At 43.4% G+C, this 26,411-nt stretch overlaps 1 protein-coding gene across 2 annotated transcripts in view; it reads right to left on the bottom strand.

Annotated features, from left to right (window-relative positions):
* Positions 1–26,411, bottom strand: part of ATP10A (ATPase phospholipid transporting 10A (putative)) — a 191,310-nt gene that overhangs the window by 10,307 nt on the left and 154,592 nt on the right. The window contains exons 7-16 of one of the 2 annotated variants that reach the window (XM_049613944.1): positions 25,230–25,482; positions 21,834–22,051; positions 19,625–19,819; positions 16,633–17,215; positions 9,261–9,364; positions 9,041–9,167; positions 6,092–6,276; positions 4,512–4,598; positions 4,271–4,367; positions 1,616–1,692 (exon numbers count right to left, since the gene is read on the bottom strand). In XM_049613944.1, coding sequence (XP_049469901.1) covers positions 1,616–1,692; positions 4,271–4,367; positions 4,512–4,598; positions 6,092–6,276; positions 9,041–9,167; positions 9,261–9,364; positions 16,633–17,215; positions 19,625–19,819; positions 21,834–22,051; positions 25,230–25,482 — 1,926 coding nt within the window. Of the gene's footprint in view, positions 1–1,615; positions 1,693–4,270; positions 4,599–6,091; positions 6,277–9,040; positions 9,168–9,260; positions 9,365–16,632; positions 17,216–19,624; positions 19,820–21,833; positions 22,052–25,229; positions 25,483–26,411 lie in introns of both variants that reach the window. The other variant, XM_049613943.1, reaches the window with a different exon arrangement.

Raw genomic sequence — 26,411 nt, 5'->3', positions numbered from 1 at the left:
CTTCTTGGAGATGCAGGATCTCCTTTGTCCAATTGGGATAGCTTCTCCCATCATGCTCTATACAATTAAAGTAACTGGGCCAGACAAATGCCCAGTTGGCTAATCTGGGAAGCTCCAAACACTCTCACTCATTCTCGATCTGCTCAGATTCCTAGTGTCACTGTTACCACAGCATCCCACAAAGTCTATCTTCCAAAGGGCTCACCTTTACTTTAAATATTCCCTGGGAACCTGAGCACTTAGAACAGTAAGAAAAGGTATCAGGACTTATTGTCATCTTACTTAATACATCCTTAATAAGAAGTGTGGCTTTAAATAAATGCAAAAGTGTCCAGCAACATCCTACCTGGAAGTTATGCCCACTCAAAGCTTTGTCTCAGTATGTGCCCTATGGCTTGGCTGTTCCCATCACTTCTCACATGATTTCAGTCATGGATCTCTCTGGCCCCTGCCTTGAGGAAGTGAGTAGTGGTGGCAGCTCAGTCTCTTCCCCATCCAAAAGCCTGACCATATTTCACACAAAATGTATTTACTTAGTGTATTTCTCTTGCATATACTATTTATGGGCACTGCCCTGGTCAGCTTTTCACTATAGAAAACCGATGCAATGGCGGCGATAATGAAAACATCAAAATGAACCAACTATTATGATTATGTTTATCAATTCACCACCCTAACCTCTTCCCCTGGGCACACAGCACTAAAAGGCAGGGATGGAACCAACCCTGGGCTGCATTTTTAGTTTCATGGAAGAATTAAAACCACACAAGTAACATAGCACAGTGACTGAGGTCAGATGAGAGCAGGAGAGTAAGGCATGTGCTGAGATTGGGCCAAGAGGGAACTACTATGTTTCTAGCTCAGGACTTTCCAACTTACTATTATTTGCATTTCAGGTAAGGAAATTAAGGAGTTCTGCACAGACCTGGCACATATTAAGTGTTCAATGAATAATTACTGATTGCATCAATGAATGAATCAACCAATGACTAAATGGTGACCAACATCTGGATTTTTAGGAGAAGAAAACACGATAGATTGTTCTCTAAAGTCTCCACCAAGTTAAAAAAAAATGTCATGATTCAAAGTTAATCAAATGTTGGAAATTGTTGTGATACTACATCCAGAAGAAAGTTATTTTTAATTAACTCAGTTGTTCAACATAAAAATCACATGTTGAGAACCAACATAGTGACAAATGAAAAAGGCAGAGACTAATTTTCATGTGAGTCAAGATGGCTACTTTCAATTTTTATAATGATACCAGGTTCCAACTGTCCTACAGCAGATTCATTTTTTCAAATGGTTATCTCTAATGTTAAGGAACAGCAAAACATGCCCTCCAAGGATGAGCCATAAATAGCCACAGCGGTGATGACTCACCTTGCCTTACTCTGTTCCACTTATTTCACAAAAATATACTTATAGACATAGGCAAAGTTTTTACTGCTTCATAAACATGAAGGACTAGCCATCTTCCACCTTATCATCTACTACTGGCTTACAACCATCATGTTTTATTAAAGGCCAACCCTTTAGCTTACTTGACAAAGTTCATAGCAAGGTATGTCAGTGGGCCACTTGGACACATAGGACAGTCCTGATTGGTCTTTACCTGCATGCCCTCCTGGCCCGAGATTCCCACACCCACATCTGCCACCTGGATCATGCTGACATCATTGGCTCCATCTCCTAGAAACAGCACAGGCAGGAAGAATCATTTGAGTTGAGGTGCACAGAATCAAATGGCTTGACGGATCTTCATGGGGTCCCTATTGGGCTGAGTCCTGTGAAAGGGTCATGGGGATGAGTGAGGAAGAGGCAGTACAGAGTTTGCCCAGGAAATTGAGTTAAGCAGTCAGAAAAAAACATGGTGTGAGGTTTGGAACTTCCTGTCACATCAAGAGATGTTTCAGAAAGCAGGCTCGCATGGTAACCATTTTACTTGTATTTGCTCTACATTATTGGCTCACATACCTATACAGAGAGCCCTTAACACGGTGCGGTGTCTGGCACAATAAAGATGGTATCATCACCATTATTATTACTTACTGAACTCTAGCCTTTATCACATGTAGAATATATCAGTCAAGTCTATTCTAATTCATACTAACAGGAGTGGCTTTCTGAACTGAACAAAGGAGGTTAAATTCTGCCCAGCAAACTGTAGAGTTCTTTTTGTACACTGATTACCAGCAAGTTTATTAGCTATTGTGCTTGCCCTTAGGTCCTTTAAAGATGTAATAAAGAAGAACTTCTATTTGTTCAGTCAAGCTGCTGATGGTTAGAAAATGGTTAGGAACATAAAACATAGGTTAGAGGTCTCATCATCTTCAGGGAAAAGCAAGCAGAGACTTAAAGTCTTTGTCACTAAGCGACAATGACCATTCTTGGAATGGGGCAATAGAAGGGCCCAAATCCCAGAGTACCTCCCAAGTTTCAAATGTGCAAAAAGTGCAGACATACAAGTTGGAGTGATTCATAATGTGGCTATAGGATATCTGTGTCCTATGATTTTCCTGTTCTTTATTGTGCTGGCCCAACATGAGTGATCAGTCAATATTTGTCACACTGAAATTCTGTGAAGTAGTAACAATCTTTGCAGCTTCTCCCACAATGTCCCAATCAAAGTGAGATATGGTAGGTAATAATGTTCTCTACATTATTAACTGCTAGACACCTGGGACTAGGTGCCATCAATGCTTTCACTCATGGTCAAAGAAATGAGCCAAAGTTCTGATGGGTCATTACTTTCCCTTTCTCTTTTGAGATTCTATTTTGTTTTTTCTTTTCTTTGTAACCAACCAAGACTCTACCTCCATTTTTCAAAAATGAATACCATACACCAGTGATTCAGTGACTGATCCAGGCAGTGATTAAGCTTTGAAAATGTGGTTTACTCATTTGTGTCTTACACCAACCTTACCAGGAGGTATGGTCCTCATGTCACCGCTGAGAGTTGCTCAGAGAAGCCTGCACCCAGCCTGCACACTCCTCAGCACCTACAAAACTTGCTCAGGGAGATCTGAAGGTCACTCCAGACACATGGGGGCTAAGGTGGTACTGAGACAGCCTCCTTTGGAAGGGGTCTACCCATGGAGACTTCCCACAGCCTGGACCAGGGAGTCATAGCTAAACATGTATACACATCTATGCTCATCTCACTCCCCTTAGTGGTTACCACAGCCCTCAAGATGTACAGAGCTGTCTCCATGACAACCACACTAAGGCCCCCCGACCTCAGACCCAGACTCTACACTAACCTCAACCCTATCATAATGTGAGAGGGTAGTAACCCCCACATCAACAAGGGGGGCTGTCACAGACCTTTTGCAGAAAATACTATAAATATTATTGATTAGTGAGGACCCTTTATTTCAAAACTAAATCTCACCTAGGTATGCATTCTATATTCAGGGAGACCAAAATTTTTGAGATCTGGGGGTCAAGGAGATCACTCTTTTCCCCAGGCTACCCAGTCTTTCCCAGCCCTCACCAGCAAGCGGTGCTGCTGAGTCCCTGAACCTGGTTGGAGACCAGACCCCAACCATATGTGGGTGGGGATGGTGCCCTGGGAGGAGACAGGGGAGGACCAGGTAGCACTGGATAGGAGCCTGGAAAGCTCTCCAGGCCAACAGTCTGCAAGGAAAAGCCACCATTAGATGCACAGTCCTTAAAGAAAGGATGTAAGATTTAGCAACTATTCACATGCTTATGATGGGTTCATTTAATTACATGCTTGTCTTGGAACATTCAGCAAAATTCAAAGGATAAGAGGCAGTGGGAATTATGATCACCATCAAGTCTTTGGGCTCTTGTAGCATTATGGAGTCTTGGGACTCCAGTTGGCTCACAGTGACCAGAAACACCTGCAAAGGGCCTTCTTTCTAAGGTGTTCTGGGGTAATGGCTAGCATGCAGGGCTCTGCTGTGGCCGAGGGTGCCTGGAATGGCTGATCTCTAGTTTCCTGTCTTGCAGGAAACACTGTATAAGTTCTGTCTTCTTAAACCATCATTGTATTACTGGCTTCCTATATATAGCTATAACTGTTGCTACCATAGTTTGTAATTTTCAAATCTACATTTTGTATTTCAAACAGGATGTCTGCTTTATTGTATTAGGTATGATTTTAAGAATAGGAAAAAGAGCAAGGGAGTGTTTCCCTGTCTTACAGGAGAGCATAGAAGGGGTGGAAAATGCAGGAAGCAACTGCACAAGATGTGGGCTACTCATTTACACAGGGCCCTGCCTGGCTAGCCTGGATACTTGCCTATGGCCAGGGTCATGGCCTTGAGCTTGCTTCTGACCAGTTTCACCACCATACTCTTCTGCAGAGGTGTCGAGCGACAGCAAAGGACTGACCGGCACTGCTTAGCGAGAAAGAGAAATTTGTCTTCTAGGTTTTTCTCAAGGGCATAGGCCAGACTTCTCCCGTCGATCACGAGGCTCGGGCTGGGGCCAGAGGTGGTGGACGTGGAGGGTGGGCAGAGAGGGGAGAACCCCACGCTCACGTTGTCTGTGGTCTTCTCAGGGCCAATGCGGGGGCTCCTGGACTGCACGTAGTGTAGGCACTGGTCTAGCAGGGCCTCACAGGCCTCCTGAAATGGGTATGAGAGGACAGTGCAATTCATTCAGCTGCGCCACAGATTACCTTCCTTGACACTCAGAGTCTGATCATCTCAAGGGCACCAGGCTGCAGGCTCTGCCCAGAAGGCCTCCCTCCTGAAACTGAGAAGTTAGTTGAAGATGAAGACTTTCCACATTGAAGAGGATGAACTTGTAGGGTTTTGATAAGATTCTACTTTATTTCCCATTGTACTATGTGGAGGTTAGATAGAATATCTTCATTTTGGAAGGCCTGAATGTATGTGGCTAAACTGCTGGCTGGTTAGGCGAGGAAGCCTTATATGTACTTCTCCCTGGCTCTCTGAGGCCTTTACTCAGCCCTTCTTGTTTCTTCTTGAGGTACAAAGCCCTTTAAAAGTCTTTGTTATGATCATCCGCTAAGGAAGTGTAATTATCAGTGTTTCCCTAATGTCTCCAGTTGACCAGGGAAATAAATTTTTTAACAAGCATACAAAAGGCTTTTACTGACAATGCCCTTTCAAAACTGTACCTGAATTCCAGAAAGAATAGGAACATTTAATGGGGAACCTGAGGGGTCAGGGGACATAAGAAAGACAACTATTTCCAGAAACAAACACACTCCAGGGAAGGCAAGTAGTTCTTGGCCCTTTATAGACAGTAAGCCCACTGGGTAAGCAATGATTTCCTGCAATATACCCTGAAAATCCAGCTGTGTTCAGTAAGTGCTTATTAAGGAACTCTTGTACTTAGAAAAGTGAGTGAGACAAGACTTTGGCTCAGGTCATGATCTCAGTTTGTGAGTTCAAGCCCCACATTGGGCTCTGTGCTGACAGCTCAGAGCCTGGAGGCTGCTTCAGATTCTGTTTCTCTCTCTCTCTCTCTTCCCCTCCCCCACTCATGTGCGTGCATGCTCTCTCTCTCAAAAATAAACATTAAAAAAAATTTTTTTAAAGAAAAAGTTGATGAATTGGACCTCATAATCCAGTTCAAAAAGATGTTTCAAGTGGGATCTCACTCAAGGAATCAGAGCCCATACCAGGGCTTTATGAGAAGTAGATAATCCCTACATACTTGATGATTTAAATAGATAAATGTGATTGGATCAAAACCCTCAGTGCACAGTGGGGCATCAATGAGACAACCCATCCTGTCCTGAGTACATCAGTGCTGAATGGACTGGTTCCCTGGCTCATGTGACCTCATAAAAGACTTCTCCAACATTGTTGACATGGACAGGTCAGGGAAAACAAGTTGAACTTTGCATTTGTAAAGTCCAGATGTATGTCCCTTTGAAATTAAGAAATTCCAGCAAATTCCACACCTTCCTAGGCAATGACAAAAACATTCTAAGTGCCAGAAACACAACACAGGTGTAAACAGAGAGGTAGAGGGCAAAGGCCTCTCATAGCAGTTGTCAGAAATTGAAAACATTCCTGTTGCTGTGGGGGCTAGTTGGGTATGAAGCTGTCCCAGGTAGAACACAGGCTCCTGGAAACATACACACCTGGGACTCAGCATTCAGGGTGATGACTTCCTCATCATGGTCCAGCAGTTTGCAGGCATATGCAATGTTAATAGCGGTTTCTTGTTTGTCACCGGTGAGAACCCAAATCTGCAGGCCTGCTTGACGCAATTTAGCAATGGTCTCTGGGACTCCATCCTGCAGGCGGTCTTCAATCCCAGTAGCACCTGGTCAAATGTGCAACAGTGTATGTGATCCCCCTCCTCACATGCCCTCAGACCCTGATGGGGTACGAATGCATGCCATCACCAACACACCAAAGATGCTGGCATGACCCCATAGACTGGGAGCAGCTTGAGGCTGGTCTCATGTGGAAGCAGTCTTTGATAATTCATCATTTCAGGACAGTGGTAAACCCTTTCAATAACTCCCTCGATTGACACAGTCAAGAATAAGTCAGAATAACTGAGGCACTAAACACAATTCTCCGTTCATTTGCCAACAACAAAGCACTTCCAATGTTTTCTAACATGCAGCTAATTTTTAACTTAATAGATAACGTGGAAACAAATCTTGTGGGAAATGTTTATAATGACCATATTCTGAAGGATGAAAAAGCTTTAAAAATTATCCATTCCATGTAAAATTTCTGGTGAATGACATCCACAATATTTGCTCTCAGCAATGCTTACCATTATCTGTCTACACAGACCACACAAGCCATTATTTCTTGAAAGCAACGTTATCCAGAAGGTACTGTCCCCATAAATGTAAGTAATAAGCGGTGGCTTTCCCTAGGTAGGCCTCTGTATATTGGAACAAATCTACTCAGTGCCAAAAGATGCTCTCCAGGTCAGCCTCAGTTTTGTTCCTGTTGCCAACATAATGAGATTGTCTCTATCTCCCCTCTTAAAGTACAACGTTGACTGAGGGCCCCTCATCAGCCCTACCTTTCTCTTTTATGCCATACTCATCCCTGTGATAAGAAGCTGCTATGGGCTGAATGTGTACCACTACTCCCAAAATTCATAGGTTGAAGCCCTAACCCTCAGGGTGATGGCATTAGGAGGTGGTGCCTTAGGGAGGTGATTAGGTCATCAGAGTGGAACACTCATGAATGGGGTTAGTGCACTTATAATAAGGGACACAGGAGAGATGATCTCTCTCTACCATTTACGGATACAGAAGGAGGACAGTCATCTGGAAACCAGCAAGACAGCCCTTTAAGGAACCAAAATGGCCAGTACTTTGATATGGGACTTCAGTCTCCATAACTATGAGAAAGCAATGTCTGTTATTTGAGCTGTCCAGTCTGTGTTATTTTGTTATGGCAGCCTGAAATGATTAAGATAGACACCACTTCCTTTTCTCTTCCTAAAACAGATGAGTTGGCAGATGCGAGGAGGGTGGAGTCAAGGTATAATTGACCTACAAAAAGCATTCAATAACTTAAAGACACATCACCACATGCGGCTAAGTACTGGATCCTGTGCCTGTTTCTCACTCAGTGGTCCACTGCAGCCCTTCTGTTCACCCCAGAGAATTATCACCCAGCAGAAGGAAACTGGGATGTCAAAAGACAGAGTCACATGCCCAGGCTCTCATGGCCAGTAAATGACAAAGCCAGGATTGAACAACCAAGCCAAGGCTCCTAGCCTCTGAAAAAAGGAAAGGTAGGAGTGAAATAGTATAGGTGAAGGGACAGACTAGGGGCTCACAGCCAAGTCCTCAAATAGTTAAGGTCTTACCTTCTTGGAAGGGGAAGAGATTTTATCTGTGTTGCTCCAGAGGGTAGGACAAGTGTCCACTGGAAGAAGAAACTGGGGAGGCAAATTTTACTCCACTCAAGAGTCAGAGCTCTCCAGGGAGAGTGTCCCACAGTGAAGGGTCAGAGAACTTAGACAGGCACACCTGTCCTCAGGCCAAGAGGACAAGCAGGATCCCCTGCCTTGCCAAAGGGTCTCATCTCTTTTGGAGAAGCATGTTGTAGATGTGAACAGTCCTAGCTCAGTAAATCAAAACCTGGCAGACTAGAAAAAACTGTTTCCAAGTGTTTTCATTTAATCACTCCCAGGGATACTGCTCATGATGTCTCTGGGCCTCTGGATCTTGGGCCTTTTTTGTGCAGTGCATGCCCTCTTATAGGATACCACAGGCAGAAAAAGAATATTATATAAAGTATGTATGTTATGCTATTAAATATATTAAGATTAATTAAATATTATATTAGGTATGTATATATAGATATGTAGGTAGCCCAATTCCTTTGTCCAGGGAACAAGGGCAAATGAATTACAGCCTCTCTGTATTGAATGAAGAGATGAACTCCAGTTTCTCCATGCCCCAGGTATACCATCTGACTACTAGCACCACAGGATGTAGTGTGTGTATATACAGCATGATTACAAATGGTGCAGTCACAGAGAGCATGTATACAAAGACTCAGCTAATTTAATACAAATTTAATATTAAATATTTTAAATATTAAAATAAATACTCTTATAAATACTAATATGAACACAGTAGCAAATATGAGCACATTTTAGTAAAAAATGAGCTCATTTTCTTTTTCAACCAAATTGAATCCATGAAACATTCATAAGACATAAAGTGCAGCCATTTCTGGAGTCCAACAGTTTCTTTTTGTCTTAGGGGTAGGAGGAAGACTCAATAAGCATCAATTGTTGAGAAGCCTTGTTCCTCATCTCTATTTCTGTGAGAAAGCAGTGTTTAAGGGAAGGCAAGTCAGGTGTTGTCACTGGGTGTCTAGTGGGACAGTACATGGAACATCAAGAAACGGGACATGGTGTGAATGTTCAATCAAGGATGGTTGGTCCTGGGAGCCATGCTAGCATCAGGCCAGGCAATTCCTTAATCAAGGCCAGCATGTGAAGAGCTTCCAAAGACTGGAGCCATGTCACCTCACCATCCAGAACTGTCTCTGCAAATTTCATACTGCTCAGTGCAACGCATATTCATGTGCATAATTACCCAACAGATGCAAATTTGTTTCCAGGCGAATGGCAGACTGGAAGAGAAGCTCTTCACGATTGTCCAGGGAGGATTCTGCTTCTAAATGACTTTGCAACCAACAGGCATACTCTTCTTCACTCAGAACCTACATGAGACACACTGATGAATCCAATGCAGGTGCTGAGCACTGTTGGGGCAGTGGTCAGCACGTGCACTTGTGGAGGGGGCACCCACTCACCCTTTTGGCAATGCACAAAGTGCGCAGACCTTCCACTGCGTACAGGTTGAGGTAATTCTGAGTCTTGCTTCGGATTTTCTTTTGATGCCTTCCTCTGGCGTCATCTAGGTTGGAATAGAAGCAGAAACATGGATGAGTAAGAACAGAGTCCAGCAGACTGCCCTGGACCACTCCATAAACCTCAGGTAGCTTTGCACGGTGTTGAAACAGCTCTACACATATAGCTGACACAGAGGAGAGGTCAGCACCACTCTAGATGTTCTAGCCTGGAAGCTCTTCTCACCCAGCTTCCAGGCAAGCCTCCCATGAAAATGGCCACATTTTTAAGGTCTGAAAGTAGTCACGTTCACAGACACAGAAAGGAGCATAGAGGAGACAAAGGGGTTGTTCAAAGGATGCAGAGCAATGTGAACCTATTTTACACTAGTGAACTGTATACTTATTAAGATGGTAAATTTTATGTTATGTGGGGTTTGTTTTTTACCACAGTTAAAAAGAAAAAGCTAAGAAACTAGCTGTCTACATGTGAGACCTCTCCAAACATCCACCCTTTTCTGTTTCCTGTAGACACAGCTGAGCATACTTATTGCTTATTACTGAACTACGGAAGTGCTGACTTTGAGCCTCACCCAACTTGTGGCATCCATGACAAGGTGACACACACTTTTGTAACTCTTAACATTTTCTTGGGTCACCAATTATGAGTGGGAAATCATAAAGCACTTTAGTTTGTGCATGATAAAAGTATATTATGACTGTGTTTCAGGGCCAGTGAGAAAGAAGTTGTCTTCACCTTTATGCAGTGTTCTAGCTGTCTGCATTTGGAATTGCATTTTGTTGCAATTCACTAAGCAGGAATGTCACAAGAGCATCCTACCCCATGATTTACTCCAACAATCTCCTGTGAAACCTCGGTACCACTAGATTCATCCCATGTCTATTTCTTCACTTGTAAATAGTATACACTTTTCACATAAAATTTAAGGTAAAAGCTGCTTTGTTATTTTAAAAAGAACCACATCATATTTTTGACTGTTACTAATGACCTTTGTTGAAATGAGCTCATATAAACAAAACTTTATTAGTGATCTGGTATCCCTTTGGTCCAGGAGGTACACATAAATGAAGGTACATATTCTTCCAGTTTGCAAAAAATTGTACTTTAGCAGAAAGTGCAGTTTCTACCCCCAAAATGCCAGTAGTACTACCAGATAGAATATAAGATGCATAAATAGCACATAAGACATACTTTTACTGGGGCATCCAAGTGGCTCAGTCAGTTAAAAGTCCAATTCTTGATCTTGGCTCAGGTCATGATCTCACAGTGGTTCGTGAGATTGAACCCTGCATGGGGCTCAGAATTCTCTCTCTCCCTCTTTCTCTGCTCCTTCCCCCACTGTGTGCACATATTCTCTCTTTCAAAATAAACTTAAAAAAATACATACTTTTACTAAAAATATTATGTTGTTTATCTGAAACTTAAATTAACTGGGCATTCAATATATTTTGTGTGCTAAATCTGGCAACTCCATTTATCAGTGGTGAGGCTCCTGGTTTGGGGAAGGCTGTCTACTATCTGAGTCAGGCCCTGGACAAACTGGACCTGGCAGAAACACTTTCACCTCTTAGACATGTGTTCTCCATAAAGATAGCGCCCCCATGGGTCTAAAACACTGGTTGTGGGGCAAAAAAAGCCCAGACATGGGGTGCCTGGGTGGCTCAGTCGGTTCAGCGCCCAACTTCGGCTCGGGTCATGATCTCACAGTTTGTGAGTTTGAGCCCTGCGCTGGGCTCTGTGCTGACAGCTCAGCCTGGACTTGCTTCCGATTCTGTGTCTCCCTCTCTCTCTGCCCCTCTCCCGCTTGTGCTCTGTCTCTCAAAAATGAATAAATGTTAAAAAAAAATTTAGAAAGCCCAGACATAATTTTAATTATATATTTAAAACATATTTAGGTATAGCATAAAGCACAGATATATATACAGTATATATATATATATATATATATATATATATATATATATAGCCTATCTGTGGCATTAAAATGTCATGGGGGAGTAATTTAAAAAATGTCTAAAAAGGCTCCTTAAAGGGAGCAATAATGAATAAAAAAAGAGAGAGAGAGAGAGGGAAAATCCTGCCCTAGATGACTTTGCTTTAGGAATTTAAATTTCCTGGAAAAAAGACACTCAAAAAATGACATCTTAATTGTGACTACCATTTACTCCTGATATCATGATAGCATTTTTAGAACATGATAACAACATTATTCCAGATGCTGGCTGTTCCTTGACCAGAGGCATCTGTCTAAGGGGCTTTGGAATTAAAATAATAATCATAAAGAACTTCAGTTCTCCAGAGAGGAGAGGGGAAGAAGGCAAAGGAGCAGTATGCAGGGGCTGTGCCCAAACACTTGTCAAAACAGAATCAATGGAAAAGAGGCAGGCCAGGCAGCTTGGCATTCTGGGTGCCCTGGATGAGTGTGAAATCACACAGGTGGCCACACTGAGCTGTTTCTGTATGGGAACACCCACAGCAGGGCCTGGGAAGAGCCCAGCCAGCCCTGCAGAGAAGCGGGGACTGCCCTGCCTCATTCCCTCCCTCCTCTAGACTTGAAGACATACATCTCCTCTGCCACTTGAGGTAAGACCTTGCTCCTGATTCTTACATGATTTCTCCCTTACAGATTCCCACTACACCAGTAGCTGGACAGTCACTGAGAACCAATGTCAGGGTCTGTAGGAATTGGCTCTTTGTGAATGCTGCGATACATCTGCATTCTGATGGAGGGGCCAGGATGGTAGAAAGAACTCAAACCCAAAGCAGACAAGCACCAAAGAGCTGGGGGCACCTAGGAAGAGTGGATTTGGTGCTGTCCTAGAAAGTATACCCGTGGACCCCCAGACTTATGTGGTAAGCCTGGCTCTCCTGCACTGATCTCAGACTGCAGGCATTGTAATGTTCACATTGCATTTTCAGTGATATTCATGCAGTATCTGACTCTTCTTTCTGATACTTTACAGGCAACCCAGACCCCCTGTGGCTTTTATATCTATGGTAGTAGGAAGAATTCTGTGTTGCACTGCAAAACAGCCAGTTTGGTAATGGAGCAACATCATGGCCAGAGGTGGAACCAATGCTACCCAGCACCTCCTGGAGGGAGGTGGTGGCCTGAGGGGCACAGGAAGAAGGTCTCTGCAGCCACATCTGGGTGCTGGAGGTAAGGAGTGGGGGGCAAGCACAGTGTCAGACAGTAACAGCTCCTGTCAGTAAAGAAGACTCCCATGTCACTGCACTCAAGATGCAATAGGACTGAGAAGAGCCCTACCCCAGCTCTGGCCAAGTAGTGCACATGGACACTGCAGCAAGGTCCCCACCAGTGCACTGCTGGCAATGCTCAGGACCCTGTGAAGAGGCGCTCAGAGGAAAATTTCCACTCCTACTCATGATTTTAACATGTGCTTTTAAAATGCTTAGTGATACTTCTATTTCTTTATTTTTTCATTTTCTTAATGCTTTTGACAAATTTGTTTCTCTTATAAAGAGTCATCTCAGTAAGATGGCAAAATAAAGTGAATTTCCTCCCTTGTTTATTCATGCATTTATTGATTTATTGAATAGCAGCAATGGGTGATTCCCATGCTATGTGCTGGGCTACTCTCCATCCTCACTCTTGGAGAAGGTGGGGCAATCTGGGGGTTTGTGTCTTAAACACCACACAAAGTAGCAGCTGGACCAAGCAAGTAGCAGCTGGATTCAAGCAAGTGAATCATAAGGGGAAGGAACCAGAGAGAAGGGAAAGGGAGCTAGCTTATACTTTATGCTTATATAACACCAGACACTGTGCTAGGGGTTTGGACAGGGGCTTCCTATGAGGTCAGTATCCTGATTTCCTTTGTGCAGATGGGAAACTAAAGCAAAGAAAGTGACTCCTCCAGGGTCACTCCTTCCAGCCCATAAATGTAGACCTGGGATTTGAACAGAGGTCTGTAGGTACTAGAGTAGGATACAGTCCCTGCTTTCTACCTGATCCCCCACAACTTCTAAGATTTGATCATGTCCTGAGAATATGACACACTCCCTCTAACACAGTCACATCAACCATCATCGTAGCCTCCTCTTGCCTTTTTTTGTAGAAGTGTTATATCTCTTTGAAGAAAGATCTTAAAGATCTGAAGTAATCCAGAGGATAATACTTGTGTGCCCACCTTACTTTATCACCAGTGCACAGGTACAGCAGCTTGAACACAATGCTCTACTTCCTCAGCACAGGTAAGTGCTCCTCAAGTATGCTCTCCACACTCCATCCACCCACAAAGTAAAAGTTGAATGATTTATACATAATGCCGGGGTGTTACCAGTGGATAACTTCAAGGTAACCCCAGAGCCATCCTATAGCTCCTCTCTTGGGAAAGCAATGGAGTCTCAGAACATCCTGAATCTTAAGTTGCTGGATGTCTACATGTAGATCTTCCAAACATATCTGAACCACACACTGCTTGGAAATTCCTTGAGTAAGGTGGAGAGCTACACAAATTGTCTATTTTTAATCTGCCCCTTTCAATGTCATGGTTTGGACAATGTGTCACTATAGCAATGTCACTCTTTTACTTGTCTCATCCATGGTGCAACAGATGGAAGGCTTTGCTTCTTTTCACCTATAGTTACCTAGATATGGATAGTAATTTCCTCCCAGAGACCTGCAGTAGATGGACAGTAGCAGAGGAGGTGAGTGCAACAGCAAAGCTACACAGGGGCTGAAGGATCAGGTGAAGAGGGATACGAGGCTTCCCAGCCTGCTCTTAGTCTCCCCACACGCCCCTGACCTTGAAGTTGATTATGAGTGGTAGGAGTTGTTTGTTTGTGCTTTGTCTAGAAATTTAAGACTATGTACTCATTTAAAAGTGACCTGCCAGCAAAGTACAAGTGTGGCAACTACTGTACTTGCACAGCTCAACAGGATCCCTTTTCTCTATGGTGGGCCCCACCTACCACCCTCTCCTACCCATTTCTTAGTGCTACTCCAGGCCTTTTACCTTATACATGACCCATTGTATGTGGTTAATTCTTAAATACAGCAGTCCATTAAACTGTCTTTAATGAAAAGGACAAAGATTTTTTTTTTTTTTTTTACAGTAGAATTAAATCTCAGATAATTGCTATATCTGTTTTTCTTTTGTGTGGATGCAAAATCAAATTTCAGAATGAAGAAGGCTGAAAGAATGTATTTGGAAGCTTTCCTTCCTCTTCTCTTTTTTAGAGTAGGTTGAAGAGATTTAGGTATTAACACTTCCTTAAATGTTAGGCAGAATTCACCTATGAATCCATTTGGTCCTGGATTTTTATTTTTTGGTAGTTTTTTTTTTTATGATCAATTCAATTTCATTACAATTAATTGGTCTGCTCGGATTTTTATTTCTTCCTGATTGTTTTAGAAGGCTGTACTTTGCTAGGAATTTATCAACTTCTTCCAGGTTTTCCAATTTGTTGGCATATAATTTTTAGTAGTATTCTCATAATCTTTTGTATTTCTGTGGTGTCAGTTGTAACTTCTTTCTTGTTTGGTCCTTTCTCTTTTTTCTTGATGAGCCTGGCTAAAGGTTTAGCAATTTTGTTTAGCTTTTTCAAAGAACCAGTTCTTGGTCAATGATTTTTTTTTTTTTTTTAGTCTCTGATATTTATTATTTTCTTCTTTCTACTTCTCTTGGTCTTTGTTCTTCTTTTTCTAGTTCCTTTAGGTGTAGTAAGGTTAGATTGTTTGAGCTTTTTGTTGTTTCTTGAGGTAAACCTGTATTGCTATTTATTTTCCTCTTAGAACCACTTTTACTGTACCCCATAGGTTTCAGACAATTGTATTTTCATTTTCATTTATTTCCATGTACTTTCTGATTTCTTTTGTTGCTTAGCATCCTGTTGTTTAGCCTCCATGTGTTTGCGTTTTTTTCAGTATTTTTTTTTCAATAAATGGTGGAAAAACTGGACAGCTACATGTAAAAGAATGAAATTGAACTATTCTGGCACCATACACAAAAATAAACTCAAAATGGATTAAAGATCTAAATGTGAGACCTGAAACTATGAAAATCCTGGAAGAGAATACAGGCAGTAATCTGACACTGGCTGTAACAACATTTTTCTAGACATGTCTCCTGATGCAAGAAAAACAAAAGCATAAAAACTATTAGGACTACATCAAAATAAAAAAGTTTTGCACAGTGAAGGAAACCATCAAGAAAACAAAAAGGCTACTGAATGGCAGAATGAAGGCGGCTCTGGGAATGCAAAATCAGCCTGTGTCTACACTAGCACAGAATCCCTGAGGTGGAAAGGCAAATCTTGCCCTCTGGTAGGTTATCCCCATGAAAAGCTATCCAAACTGTTTTCAGAGCCACGTTTGCAAACTGAGAGGTATTCCCGTGGGAAAAGGATTTCCTGTCTGTAGAGATTCCTTAGTACACTTTCCCACAACAGAGTGGTGCTGGCCTAGAGAGCCAGGAGTCCAGTTCTGAGGCACTGAGATTACAGTGAGAGGACCACGGGAAGTAAATTATTCCCTAGCTCTATCCAGTGTACAAGGTTTCACAGCAGGTTGTACCTAGAGCTGTTTCCAGAATACAATAGATAAGGAGACTGTGGAGGTCAGGCAGCAAAGCCACAGCAGATACCCTTCTATCTGCCAGCAGCACCCTCACCTCCACCCAGTCTCTCTCACCTAGATATGTACTCCTTCATCCTCCAAGTACAGAGGGAAGGGTGACCAGGTTTACTGATGGGGACCTTGGCCACCCCCCTCCCAAGGCCCAGAAGCATGTGTCTAGAAGGAGATGCAAACAAGCCCTTCTGCTGGATAAAGTTCTAACTGTCGACACCAGTGATTTAGATTTCTCTTTTTCAACACAGAAGTTATATGGAACTCTAGTATTCAAAAGAGACCAAGATAGAGCTGCTCTGCCTGAAGTTGGGACAGATGACAGTGAGTGAGAGGCCAGCAGCCTGTGACCTGAGGCAGCTCCACAAATTGGCTACAAACTATGACCTGGCTTCACAGTCACCCTGGTCCAGGCAATCACAGAGTAGGAACGAACCTTCCGGAACTTCTAGTCTAAAAGTTCTTGACCTCCATTGGCCAGATTTAAAACGATGCTAGGCCTCACCTCAAGTAACCCCCAACCCCACTGTTCTGAGGTGAATTTAGGCACTGAAGCCCTCCATCCTCCACCCCCAGTGCATTCTAGTCCAAATACCTCAGAGGAGGGAAAGGGTGATCCAGAAAGGTAATCTCTGATAGGCACCGCTTTAGAAAAGGCTTAATGAAAATCACTTTACTCATGGAAAGGGACTGGAGGTGCCGCCCAGTGGAGAGGAGCTGGATACCTGAGGAGCAAGGCAGTAAGAGGTCCATGACCACTGAGTCAGCTCCTTTAGTATAGACATTGATCTCATCGGTGAGTGGGTGCCGGATCACCACTGACATCCTCTTGCGAATGGAGTCGAAGCCCAGCGTGTGTAGGAGCTCGAAGGTGAGCCTGCCCAGGTGGGGCAATTCCACTGATACCTGGTCATGCAGCCTGTCCACCAGCGTGCAGTTGTAGGCCCGTGCAGCATACACAAGGGCTGCCTCGTCGGGGCTCTCTGCCTCATAGCGCAGCTCCTGCTCCTGCTCCAGCTCCACCCCCTGCTCCTGGGCAGTGTGCTCTGGGGCCCAGCTGGCAGCCCCACTGCTGTAGCCATTGCTGGCAATGGCTGGGGCTGGCTGGCCCAGCCTCTCCTCCAGCCTGAGCAGTGTGCTGTCATTGGACAGGGTGGACAGAAAGTTTGACCCTGACTTGTGGGTGGTCTTGTTGGTGGCCAGGCTCCCGATGCTGCTGCAACCGGAGGTCAGGCGGCTGGGTGAGAACCTTCGTAGGAAGTCTTCTATCGTCTTCACCGGGGACTTCACCTCCAACCTCACCCTCACCTGCAAGAGAAACAGAAGACAGGGAAGGTGTGTCTAGAGACCTCACCCCAACTACCACTTCCCCAGTGGGGGCTCGGAGCATAGAATTCCCATTTCCCAGATTTTGGGGCATGCACTAAAAACTGCAACCAGAGCCAGCATTGATCTTCCTTGAGATCATCCTTTGGCCTCTTACACTTCACTTAAGCAAAGATTCGCAATATATATTCTTTTAGAATGTGATCACCAGGGTAGCTACATGGAGGCCCTGAACTGACTCAGGGGACTCAGGCCAATGGTGCCTGCAGGCTTTCAGATTATCCTTTCTGCTGGCTGTCTCCACACTGCAACATCCCACTGCTTTGCAGAAAAGGCTCAGAAGAGCATGCCTGTCATTGCCTGGCACAAAACCCAGCCTTTTTTTTCCCCACTTGCAAAAAACATTTAACAGAAGACCAGTTTATACAGTCCTTTGAATTATGTCTATATAAAATTTAAATAACATTCCCAAACCCAAAAGAACTTTTCTAAACAGCTAAATGCATGGACAAATTCAGGATTGAAATCATTTAGCTCACTTTTTTTAAGTCACAATAAATTATATAGCTTCTAACAAGAAATGAAAACAACAAAATAACAGTTATACACATTTGCTAGAGCTCCAAAAAGCTCAATGATGGAGCAACAGCAATATTTTATTTAAAGGAGTATTGTTCACTAATGCTGGCATAATATACCTATTTTAACTTTCTGCTAGAAAATGGATTTAGAGCAAATGTTATAACAATCAAAACACTGAGTTATAGTTAGCCTTAAATTTTCATAATTTTTGCCTGTGTGTCCAAAGTTGTATATTATACAATAGCCTCAAGAAAAGTCAGGTGTGTGGTCAAGCAGGGCCCATAGGACCAACTTTGATAAAGGTGCTTCTTCTTTGTTCCTATAATAACTTTAAATGTGCTACATATCCAAGGGGGAGATTCAAACAGCCACACTGGAGCTCCGGCCGGCTCCAAATACCCTGAAGATTTAGTACTCATTAATATGTGAGAAGAGGAACACATCCAGAGACCCGTTCATTTGCAGTCTGAGGGTGGGTGATTAAATATTCTCCTCCCAATATGGAATGCACTGCTTATGTCACCATCATCACATGCCTCAGGTTATGCTGGGGTCTTTCTCAGTGATTCAGTAGTTGCAACAATGCCTGAGTTTGTCAGACAGGTTCTACTAGAATGCAGGGATGCATGCCAGAGGGGCTGAATACTAGGTGGTGGAAGAACCCAAAGGCCAGATGAGGGATGCTGAGGCAGCTAAGAGGTGAGCTGCAGCAGAAAACACCTCCTGACTAAGGCAGATGGTGCAACCCTGTGGTCTCTGAGTGGTGGGATCTTGTCCGCTCTGGATCTACCAGGCCCACTGGGGCTTTTGCAGGCCAGTGTCGCAGAAGCAAGGGCACAGGGGGTGCTGCATTACTGCCAGATAGGCTGCTGCCAAGAAAGAGCAGAGACCTCTTGTTCAGGTCACATCACACACCAATGGTGCCATCAGTGGAACCTGGTAAAAGGGCTAACCCAGGAGGAGGGAAAGGGGTCTGGGAGGGTAGGGGATTGAGAGGCAGGTCTATGGCATGCATCTAGCCCTAGAACACTCTTATTTTTACCCATTTAAAGTTGCCTTGCTGCATTATGCACATCCATCCTTAGGTGCACCCTATACAAGCATACATCCAGCCCACTTGGAGGACTTTCTCAGAAGCACCTGGGTTAGAGAGGATCTTTTTGCACATGAAACTTTAAGAATCTTATTATTAACCCAAACAAAAACCAACTTGGATTACTGCTATGTTTCCACCATCTTAAGTAACTTCCCATCGATTCTTGACCACTTCTCCTTGAAAGATGATGTTAAAAGCCTTTGTTAACATCAAATACATTTATTGTGTGCCAAGCCCTACTCTGAGCCCTTTCCCTAACCCTCACCACTGGCCTCATGTCACATAAGGCACAGGAGGGGAAGGCTTATCCAAAGGCACTCAGCTGAGTGATAAAGTCAGGATTCAAGTCCAGGTGATTTGTCTGGGGCCCAAGCCTGTCTTGTGCACTCTTCTCTGAGAATTTGGAGCCCTGAAATTCTGTGTAGGTAGTGTAGGGCAGCCTCACTCCAGGCCAGGCTGTTATGTGCCCCACCCATCATGGGAGGAAGTTGTCCTCTCTTACTTGGACCCAAACCCCTCACCTGCCTCTGGTAGCCTAGGAATGGCACCACAGAACCAGTGAGCTGGCTTGTCCCATATAAAACCCCCTGATATATCCCCTTAAACCTGAGAGAGGTAGTGTAAATAGTCCTGTTGGAAAGGGTAGACTGACAACAGTGGGGCCATGCTGAAGGTCAAAGGTATCAGCTTCACAGGGAGACTCTAGAACTTGCCTTTTGTCGTGGTTGATCCGGGGATGTGACTACTACTGTGTTGCAGATGGTGAGTGCGATGAAAAAGTCAAACACATCAGAGAGCTCTGGTGAGAGGTGGGCCAGTGGGTATTCCTGGTGCCTTGCGATGGCCAAACACCTGTCACATTCACTCACCTTCTCAAACAGCTTTGGGTCAGGTGTAATGTCTTTCTCCTGCAAGAAAATGGAGGCTTAGGGGTGAGTATGACCCAGTGACCTGCCAAGCATCCTGGTGCTTGACTATTTAAGGCACCTTGATTTTATTCTAAGTTGTAAAGGCCCCTTCATCTGACTCATCTACATATGCCATTTTATAGTGATGACTTACGCATAATTTTAAATTGTGTAAGAATATAATATCCATTATATGTGAAATGAAATGTATATATTCTTATATAGAACATATATATGTTGTCATTAAAAAATAATACAGCTAAGAATATAGATTATTATAGCATATCTGACTCAGAAAAATTTGAAAAAGAGAAGGGAAAATGGAACAAATCTGCATCGCACCACCTCACATACACACTTTTTGAAACACGTGCTTCTGTTTCCTTCCAGTCTTTTTTCTAGACACTTACCTTATATATATAATAAAATATTTTATACATTTTCTTTTGATATAAACCCAGAAGCGGGATTGCTGGATCATACAGTAATTCTATTTATAAGCTTTTAAGGAAACTCCATACTGTGTTCCCTAGTGGCTGCACCAGTTTACATTCTCACCAATAGTGCATGAATGAGGGTTCCCTTTTCCCTATATCCTTGCTGACACTTCTTATCTCTGGTCTTTTTGATGATAACCATTCTAACAGGTGTGAAATGATATCTTATGGTTTTGATTTGCATTTCCCACCTTAAATTTACACATTATATGTCAATTATACCTCAATAAAAAAAATATACATAAATTGGCAGTTTCATGTTCCCCAAAACGTTATACACAGTTGACCCCTGAACAATGCAGGGGGTTGGGGTGCTGACCCCCCCATGCAATCGAAAAGTCCATGTATAACTTCTGACACTCCCAAAATTAGCCTACTACTGACCAGAAGCCATACTGATAACATGAACAATGGACTAACACCATATTTTGAATTTTATATGTATTATATACTGTATTCTTACAATAAAGTTAGCAAAAATAAAATATGAAAATCATAAGGAAAATACAATTACAGTACTGCACTATATTTCTTTTTTTTTAAATTTTGCATGTAAGTGGACCAGCACAGTTCAAACCTGTGTTGGTCAAGGGCTAACTGCAGTCTGATCTTTTCCAAGCTTTTAAGAATCATTTGAAAATACAACTTTTAACAACTTAGAAATAGACATACTATAATTCATTTGGCCATTCTTTTATCACTGAATACATATTTTTTTCATTGATAAACTTCTATGCACAGAAATTTTTGGCTGAATCACTAAATTCCTAGGTCAGAAAGTTTGAATATTTCAAATACCCTTGGACCCATATTGTTACATCGATGTCAGAAAAGCTTGTTTTCAACACAGTGCTCCTCCTGCCAGGTGGTAGAGCCCGACTCCCAAGTGCCCTGTATAAAACCACCAATCAGCAACCACCATTTAAATGGCAGCCTATATAGGTTTCAAAGGGCACAGAAGAATGAGGCCAACACAGAGTGATCAAAATGGATTCTTCCTCTCTGTTCTTAAAACATTTTAGAAGTGAAAGGATCTTTTAAAGGCTATCACTCATTCACTTCTGGAAATTTCCCTGCCTGATGAGAATGGTCCATAAATGTTGGGGCAAGGGAATGGAGAAAGAAGTTTATTGGATTCGGGCTCATCTACTTAAAACCTTTTTCTTCCCATCTGTCTTCTTTTTCACAGTTGTCATCTTGCTCTGATGTTTTATTCATTTCATTTGGTAGGACCGACTTCCTCTCCATCACTGATCTGAGTAGTTCACCAACAATTCCCCGGCCTTAGAGGCCATGACAAAGGGGCCATGTCAGTGTTTTAGAAAAGATCCAGCAATGTAGGGTGAAGAAAGTGTTGGCCACACAAGTTCTGTTAACTGAACAGAGCTAACCCCCCAGCAACAGCTCATTTGTATTATTACATACAGATACTTCTGATGAATGGAGGGAAATGACAGGGCAAGGAAAGGTGGTGTTGTCCCAGCATGGGTAGCTGCTGTCCTCTGAGTGGGACTCACCATAGGGCTGCTGAAAGCTGTGTGCTTGGACAGCATGCTGGCCCACTTGGCCTCGGCCCGGCTGCCTGTGCGCCGATGTGACTTGGTGCTCTGGCTCCTGTGCATGATGCGAATGCTCTGATGGCTCCCAATGCTGCTGCGCTGAGGCAGCGAGCCCCCTCTGGGCACTGCCTCTTCCTCCTCTGAGTCTGCCTCCTGGTACCTGGCCAGACGCTGGGCTGTAGGGAAAGGCACACAGGGTGACACATCATGGGGAGGCTAGGAAAATGAAACTGATTCAGAGCACTCACCACCCTCACTTTCCCAAAGGCAAGGCCACATTTAATAAAAGTTTCCACTGAGAGATGGAGGCTTTATGTGCACCTACAGTCAACCTCATGAGGTTGATATTCTCCACCCCGCTGCACAGATGAGAAGACTGAGTCTCAGAAAACTTAAGGACCTTGCTAAGTACACAGGATTCAGGAGGGTGGAGAGGACACCCAGGTCAATGTGATGCCAAAGCAAAGATCCTGTGCATTTTGGCACAGTGGCCATTGAGCTCCACAAACAAGTAAGGTATGGACAGAGACAGATACACATACAGCCCCTCTATTCAGGTGGACCCTAGGTGTGATGAATGTGATTTGGGCAGCAGACAGTGGGGACGAAGGCAGGGCAATGAAGGCCTCTCCCACAGTGTAGCCAGGCTCCAGGCTTTGCCCTTATCCCAGGGTCATGGGGCCACCTGACTCACTAGGGCTGTTAGGACAGATCACAAGTTGAACATCTGCCCTGCAATCACACAAAAATAATAGTTTTCAGTCTGTATTGATGGTGCTTTCCCACGGGCTCTCCTTGTCCAGGGTCAGGTAGGGGGTGGGTATTACCTGCATTCACCTTGTAAGGATGAAGCTCTACCCAATAGGGAGGCTAACAGTCCTTGTGAGATTGCATAGAGTGGACAAATGTCACCAGGGTATAGACCCACCGGCAAAGATCCATTTTAGATGATCTTGACTGCACTGTTACACTTGAATGCTTAGTGGGGCATTGCCCAGCAAAAATCCTTGTGGCCATGTGGCCAGCCACTTGGTGAATCACATGAAGTACATCTGCTCTGTTTCTTGCTAATGAATGGCTCTGAACACATTTTTCTGGCTTTGCCCAGTTTTAGTTCAGCTTATTTCATCATAGGTGAGCAAGGAGGCTATTCATGAGGATTACTCATTCAAAACAAGCAATTGCTAAGAACTTCGAGGGTAAGTCCAGTGCTGGGTGTGAGCACAAAATATCTTAACACAATGTGGCCTGCATAAGGGACAAAGAGGAGCCCTCCAATGCCTGTGGCCTTATATTTAATATCTTTCTTTAGTTAAGACTTTTCTTTAGGGATGAGAAAAACAGAGATAAGGAAAGGTAAGTCAATTATGGTCACAAAACTCAGTAATTGCCAACACCAGGATCCCACTGAGGGAGCTCCTCACCCCAGAAGCAAATCTCCTCCTGCACATCCCACCTGCTCCTGCTAATATAAGTCACAGTTTGGTGGTGAATGAACATCAAGGAAGAACAAAGCCTGGACACAGTGCTGTCAAGCTTCTAGGCTTGTGCATTAGGAACTTGGTGTCAACCTCTCAAAGGATATAGCTGCCTATGCCAGGCTCCTGCAGTAGTAGTCAGATGTTAGCCTAAATGTAGCCATCCTTCAGACCACTGTTGATATGACTGTGGTCTACAGTGATGCAGCAATTTCTGACCAACAGTGGCCTGAGCAATGCCTTCAGTGTTCCTGGGGAAGATAAAGGCAAGGAGCAGGTGATGCTTTATTCTAGGCACACTGTGTCACCAGGACAGAAGGTCAGAGGGCCATAGCAAGAGTCTCCATGGCTGGTTCAGATATACGTGAACTGGGCTCATCATACAAAGCCAAAGTCATCTGAATTCATTTTACTAATGAGATCTGTGAGGTCAGACCACATAAAGTAACAGCTGAAGATGCTCTTGGCCCCAGGAGCATGTCAATGACTGATCATAGCATTTCTTTCAAACATGCAACGGAGAGGCCTGGTTGTTTTAGTCTTCACCAGAAATGTTTTCCTGTATCTTCCAGAGGCAATGCAACCTTTAGTTTTATAACAAGCATCTAACAACTATCAAAATTTTTCTGTAATCTTAGTTGGGATTCTGCCCATAGAGCCTCAGGTCCAGCCTTCAAAGGCTGCTTCTGACTTGACTTCAGACCCGGGTCTCTGGTTCCTTTACAACTAGGCTGAACTCTGCCTTCAGGCAAATGAGCTCTTCTGCACTAGGCTGAGGAGTTACAGAAGGGTAGAGTGAAAAGGGACAGGTGGGCACAGTCACTGACCATTTACTTTGGGTGGCAAATAAAGTTAAACATAGTGTATAAGTTCCTATGTCTTCTGTTTAATATGATTAATTTTACATAAAGGGCCTTAGTGGGTATCATAATTGTTTTATGAAACTCACAAAAATCCCATGCTTCCTTGAGATCTTTCCTACCATATCCCCTCAATAAATAAGTTTCCTAATGATGACCACGTGCTGACTCCTATACTATATTTGCTTCTGTTCCTGTGGCAAGACTTCTTTCATGTTCTCAGATGCTGTTATAGGAAGGAAAGGGAGTCCTGGTTGCAGAGTTGATGGTGCCTCTCAGAGGCGCCATAGCTCCACAAACACTACTGTGGCACAGGGACCCTTATTGTGGTGCCCCTTCCCGACTCGGGTGGGTGGCTGGTTCTAGTCACACCCTCCACTTATGAAGTGGATAGCTTCTCTATGGGATCAGGGAGGACAGAGGCAGCAAAGGATAAGGAAAGGAGAAGTGGGAAGAGTAACATCCTGTAAACTTCAAACAGGAGTAACATTTCTCTTCAGCTTCCATGAACATCATTTTCTAAGGGGAAGAATACAGCATGAATTGCCCAATGCCCTTCTGAGAATTTTTAGTTAATAACAAGAAGATCGATGGGTGACAACAAAAACATCTCTTCATTCTTGGCATGGCAAAGAGACCACATACCTCACTAGTGAGTTCCTCAAGAATGCCCTTCTTGGTTCTCTTGTCTGACAAAAAATGAGTGTTTAAGCAGATGCCCACCACACTAAGATACTGCAGTGAGTAGGGCACTGTCAGTAAATGGAATTCATTATTTGCTTCTATAAATGCTGCTAAGCTTCAGTCTCCTGGTTGCTCTAACAGCCTATGTTTTAGTCTCTCAAAAATCAGCAATCCCTGAAGCTTATTGTGTGTGTGTGTGTGTGTGTGTGTGTGTGTGCGCGCGCGTGCATGTTCATGTGTGCATGTATGTGCACACAGGCACATGTGCATGCAGCTTTTCTACAGCAGCTCCCTGTCCAGCCCAGACTAGGAGTTCCTACCTCGAGACTCACCATTTGCATCATGGGAATATTCTATGCCAGACACAGTGCATCTTCGGAAAACCATCTTATTCTCAGTTAAAGTGCCAGTTTTATCTGAGAAGATATACTGTATCTGCCCTAAGTCTTCGGTGATGTTGAGAGCTCGACACTGCAGCTGCGAGTCCGTTTCTTCATCGTACAACTCTATATCCTGATTAATGAAGTAGACTTGGCATACTTTAACAATTTCAATGGAAACATATAAGGAAATTGGGATCAAAACCTAGAAGACATAAGGCGTACAGGAACAACTGTGAGGAACAAGGAGATGAGAACTAGTCCAATCTATTCAAATGACAAATGACTACAACCACAAGTAAGTAGGGACTATACTGTACCTTTAAGGGCTTAACCAGGTTGGTTTAGAGTCAGTAATGAAAAAGTATTAGGATTGGCAAAGAGTTTAAACTAGGACAGCCTATGGTGTCACTGCAGAGCAGAAATCCACTATCATGTCTGGAAGAATGGTAACCATGGCTTGGATAGAAGAAAGCATTTTCATATTACTAAGTTGTGCTTGAGAGAAGCTATGAAAGGAAAGAAGAGAAAGAGAGAAAAAAAACACAAGGCACAGTCAGAGTCCTTATAAGCAAAGTCACCTTGCACCACAGTGGCAATTGGCCCCCAGGCTCTCCCAGGGCTCCTGGCAACAAGGAGCTGCCCATCCCATGGACACAACCCCACAGTTCAGAAGAGACAGTCTTTCCAGAGGCTGGTTGTGTTGAGGGACAATTTCTGTGATCTTGTACGATATAGAGCAAAGGGAAGAAGGCTTTGAGGAGAATATTCACAGTTACACTTTGACAATTTAAAAATAATCTTCATGAAATCAATGTTTAAAAGACATTTTTTTGAGTAACAGTATTGAACTAACCAGACTAAAAGACTAATTTGGGAAGTTAAATAAGTCTGTTTCCATTCTATGAAGCACATGTGATAAAAGACAGCAGAGCTCCTCTCGTAGGCAAAGGCTAAGCAAATGACCTCTGTTCACTTTGCGTTCCTAGGATGATACTCACTGTCCCTTCCCCACTCTTAAACAGGCCTTTTGGGCATAGACTCTTAATTAGTGACGAGGAGCTGCTCACGAGGCATGTGAACTAATAATACTAATGGTAACAGTAATAATGATAATAAAAACCAATGCTGCAA

The sequence above is a fragment of the Panthera uncia genome, assembly GCF_023721935.1.
Source record: "Panthera uncia isolate 11264 chromosome B3 unlocalized genomic scaffold, Puncia_PCG_1.0 HiC_scaffold_1, whole genome shotgun sequence".
NCBI lineage: Eukaryota > Metazoa > Chordata > Mammalia > Carnivora > Felidae > Panthera > Panthera uncia.
This window is presented reverse-complemented; position numbering and strand designations above follow the sequence as displayed.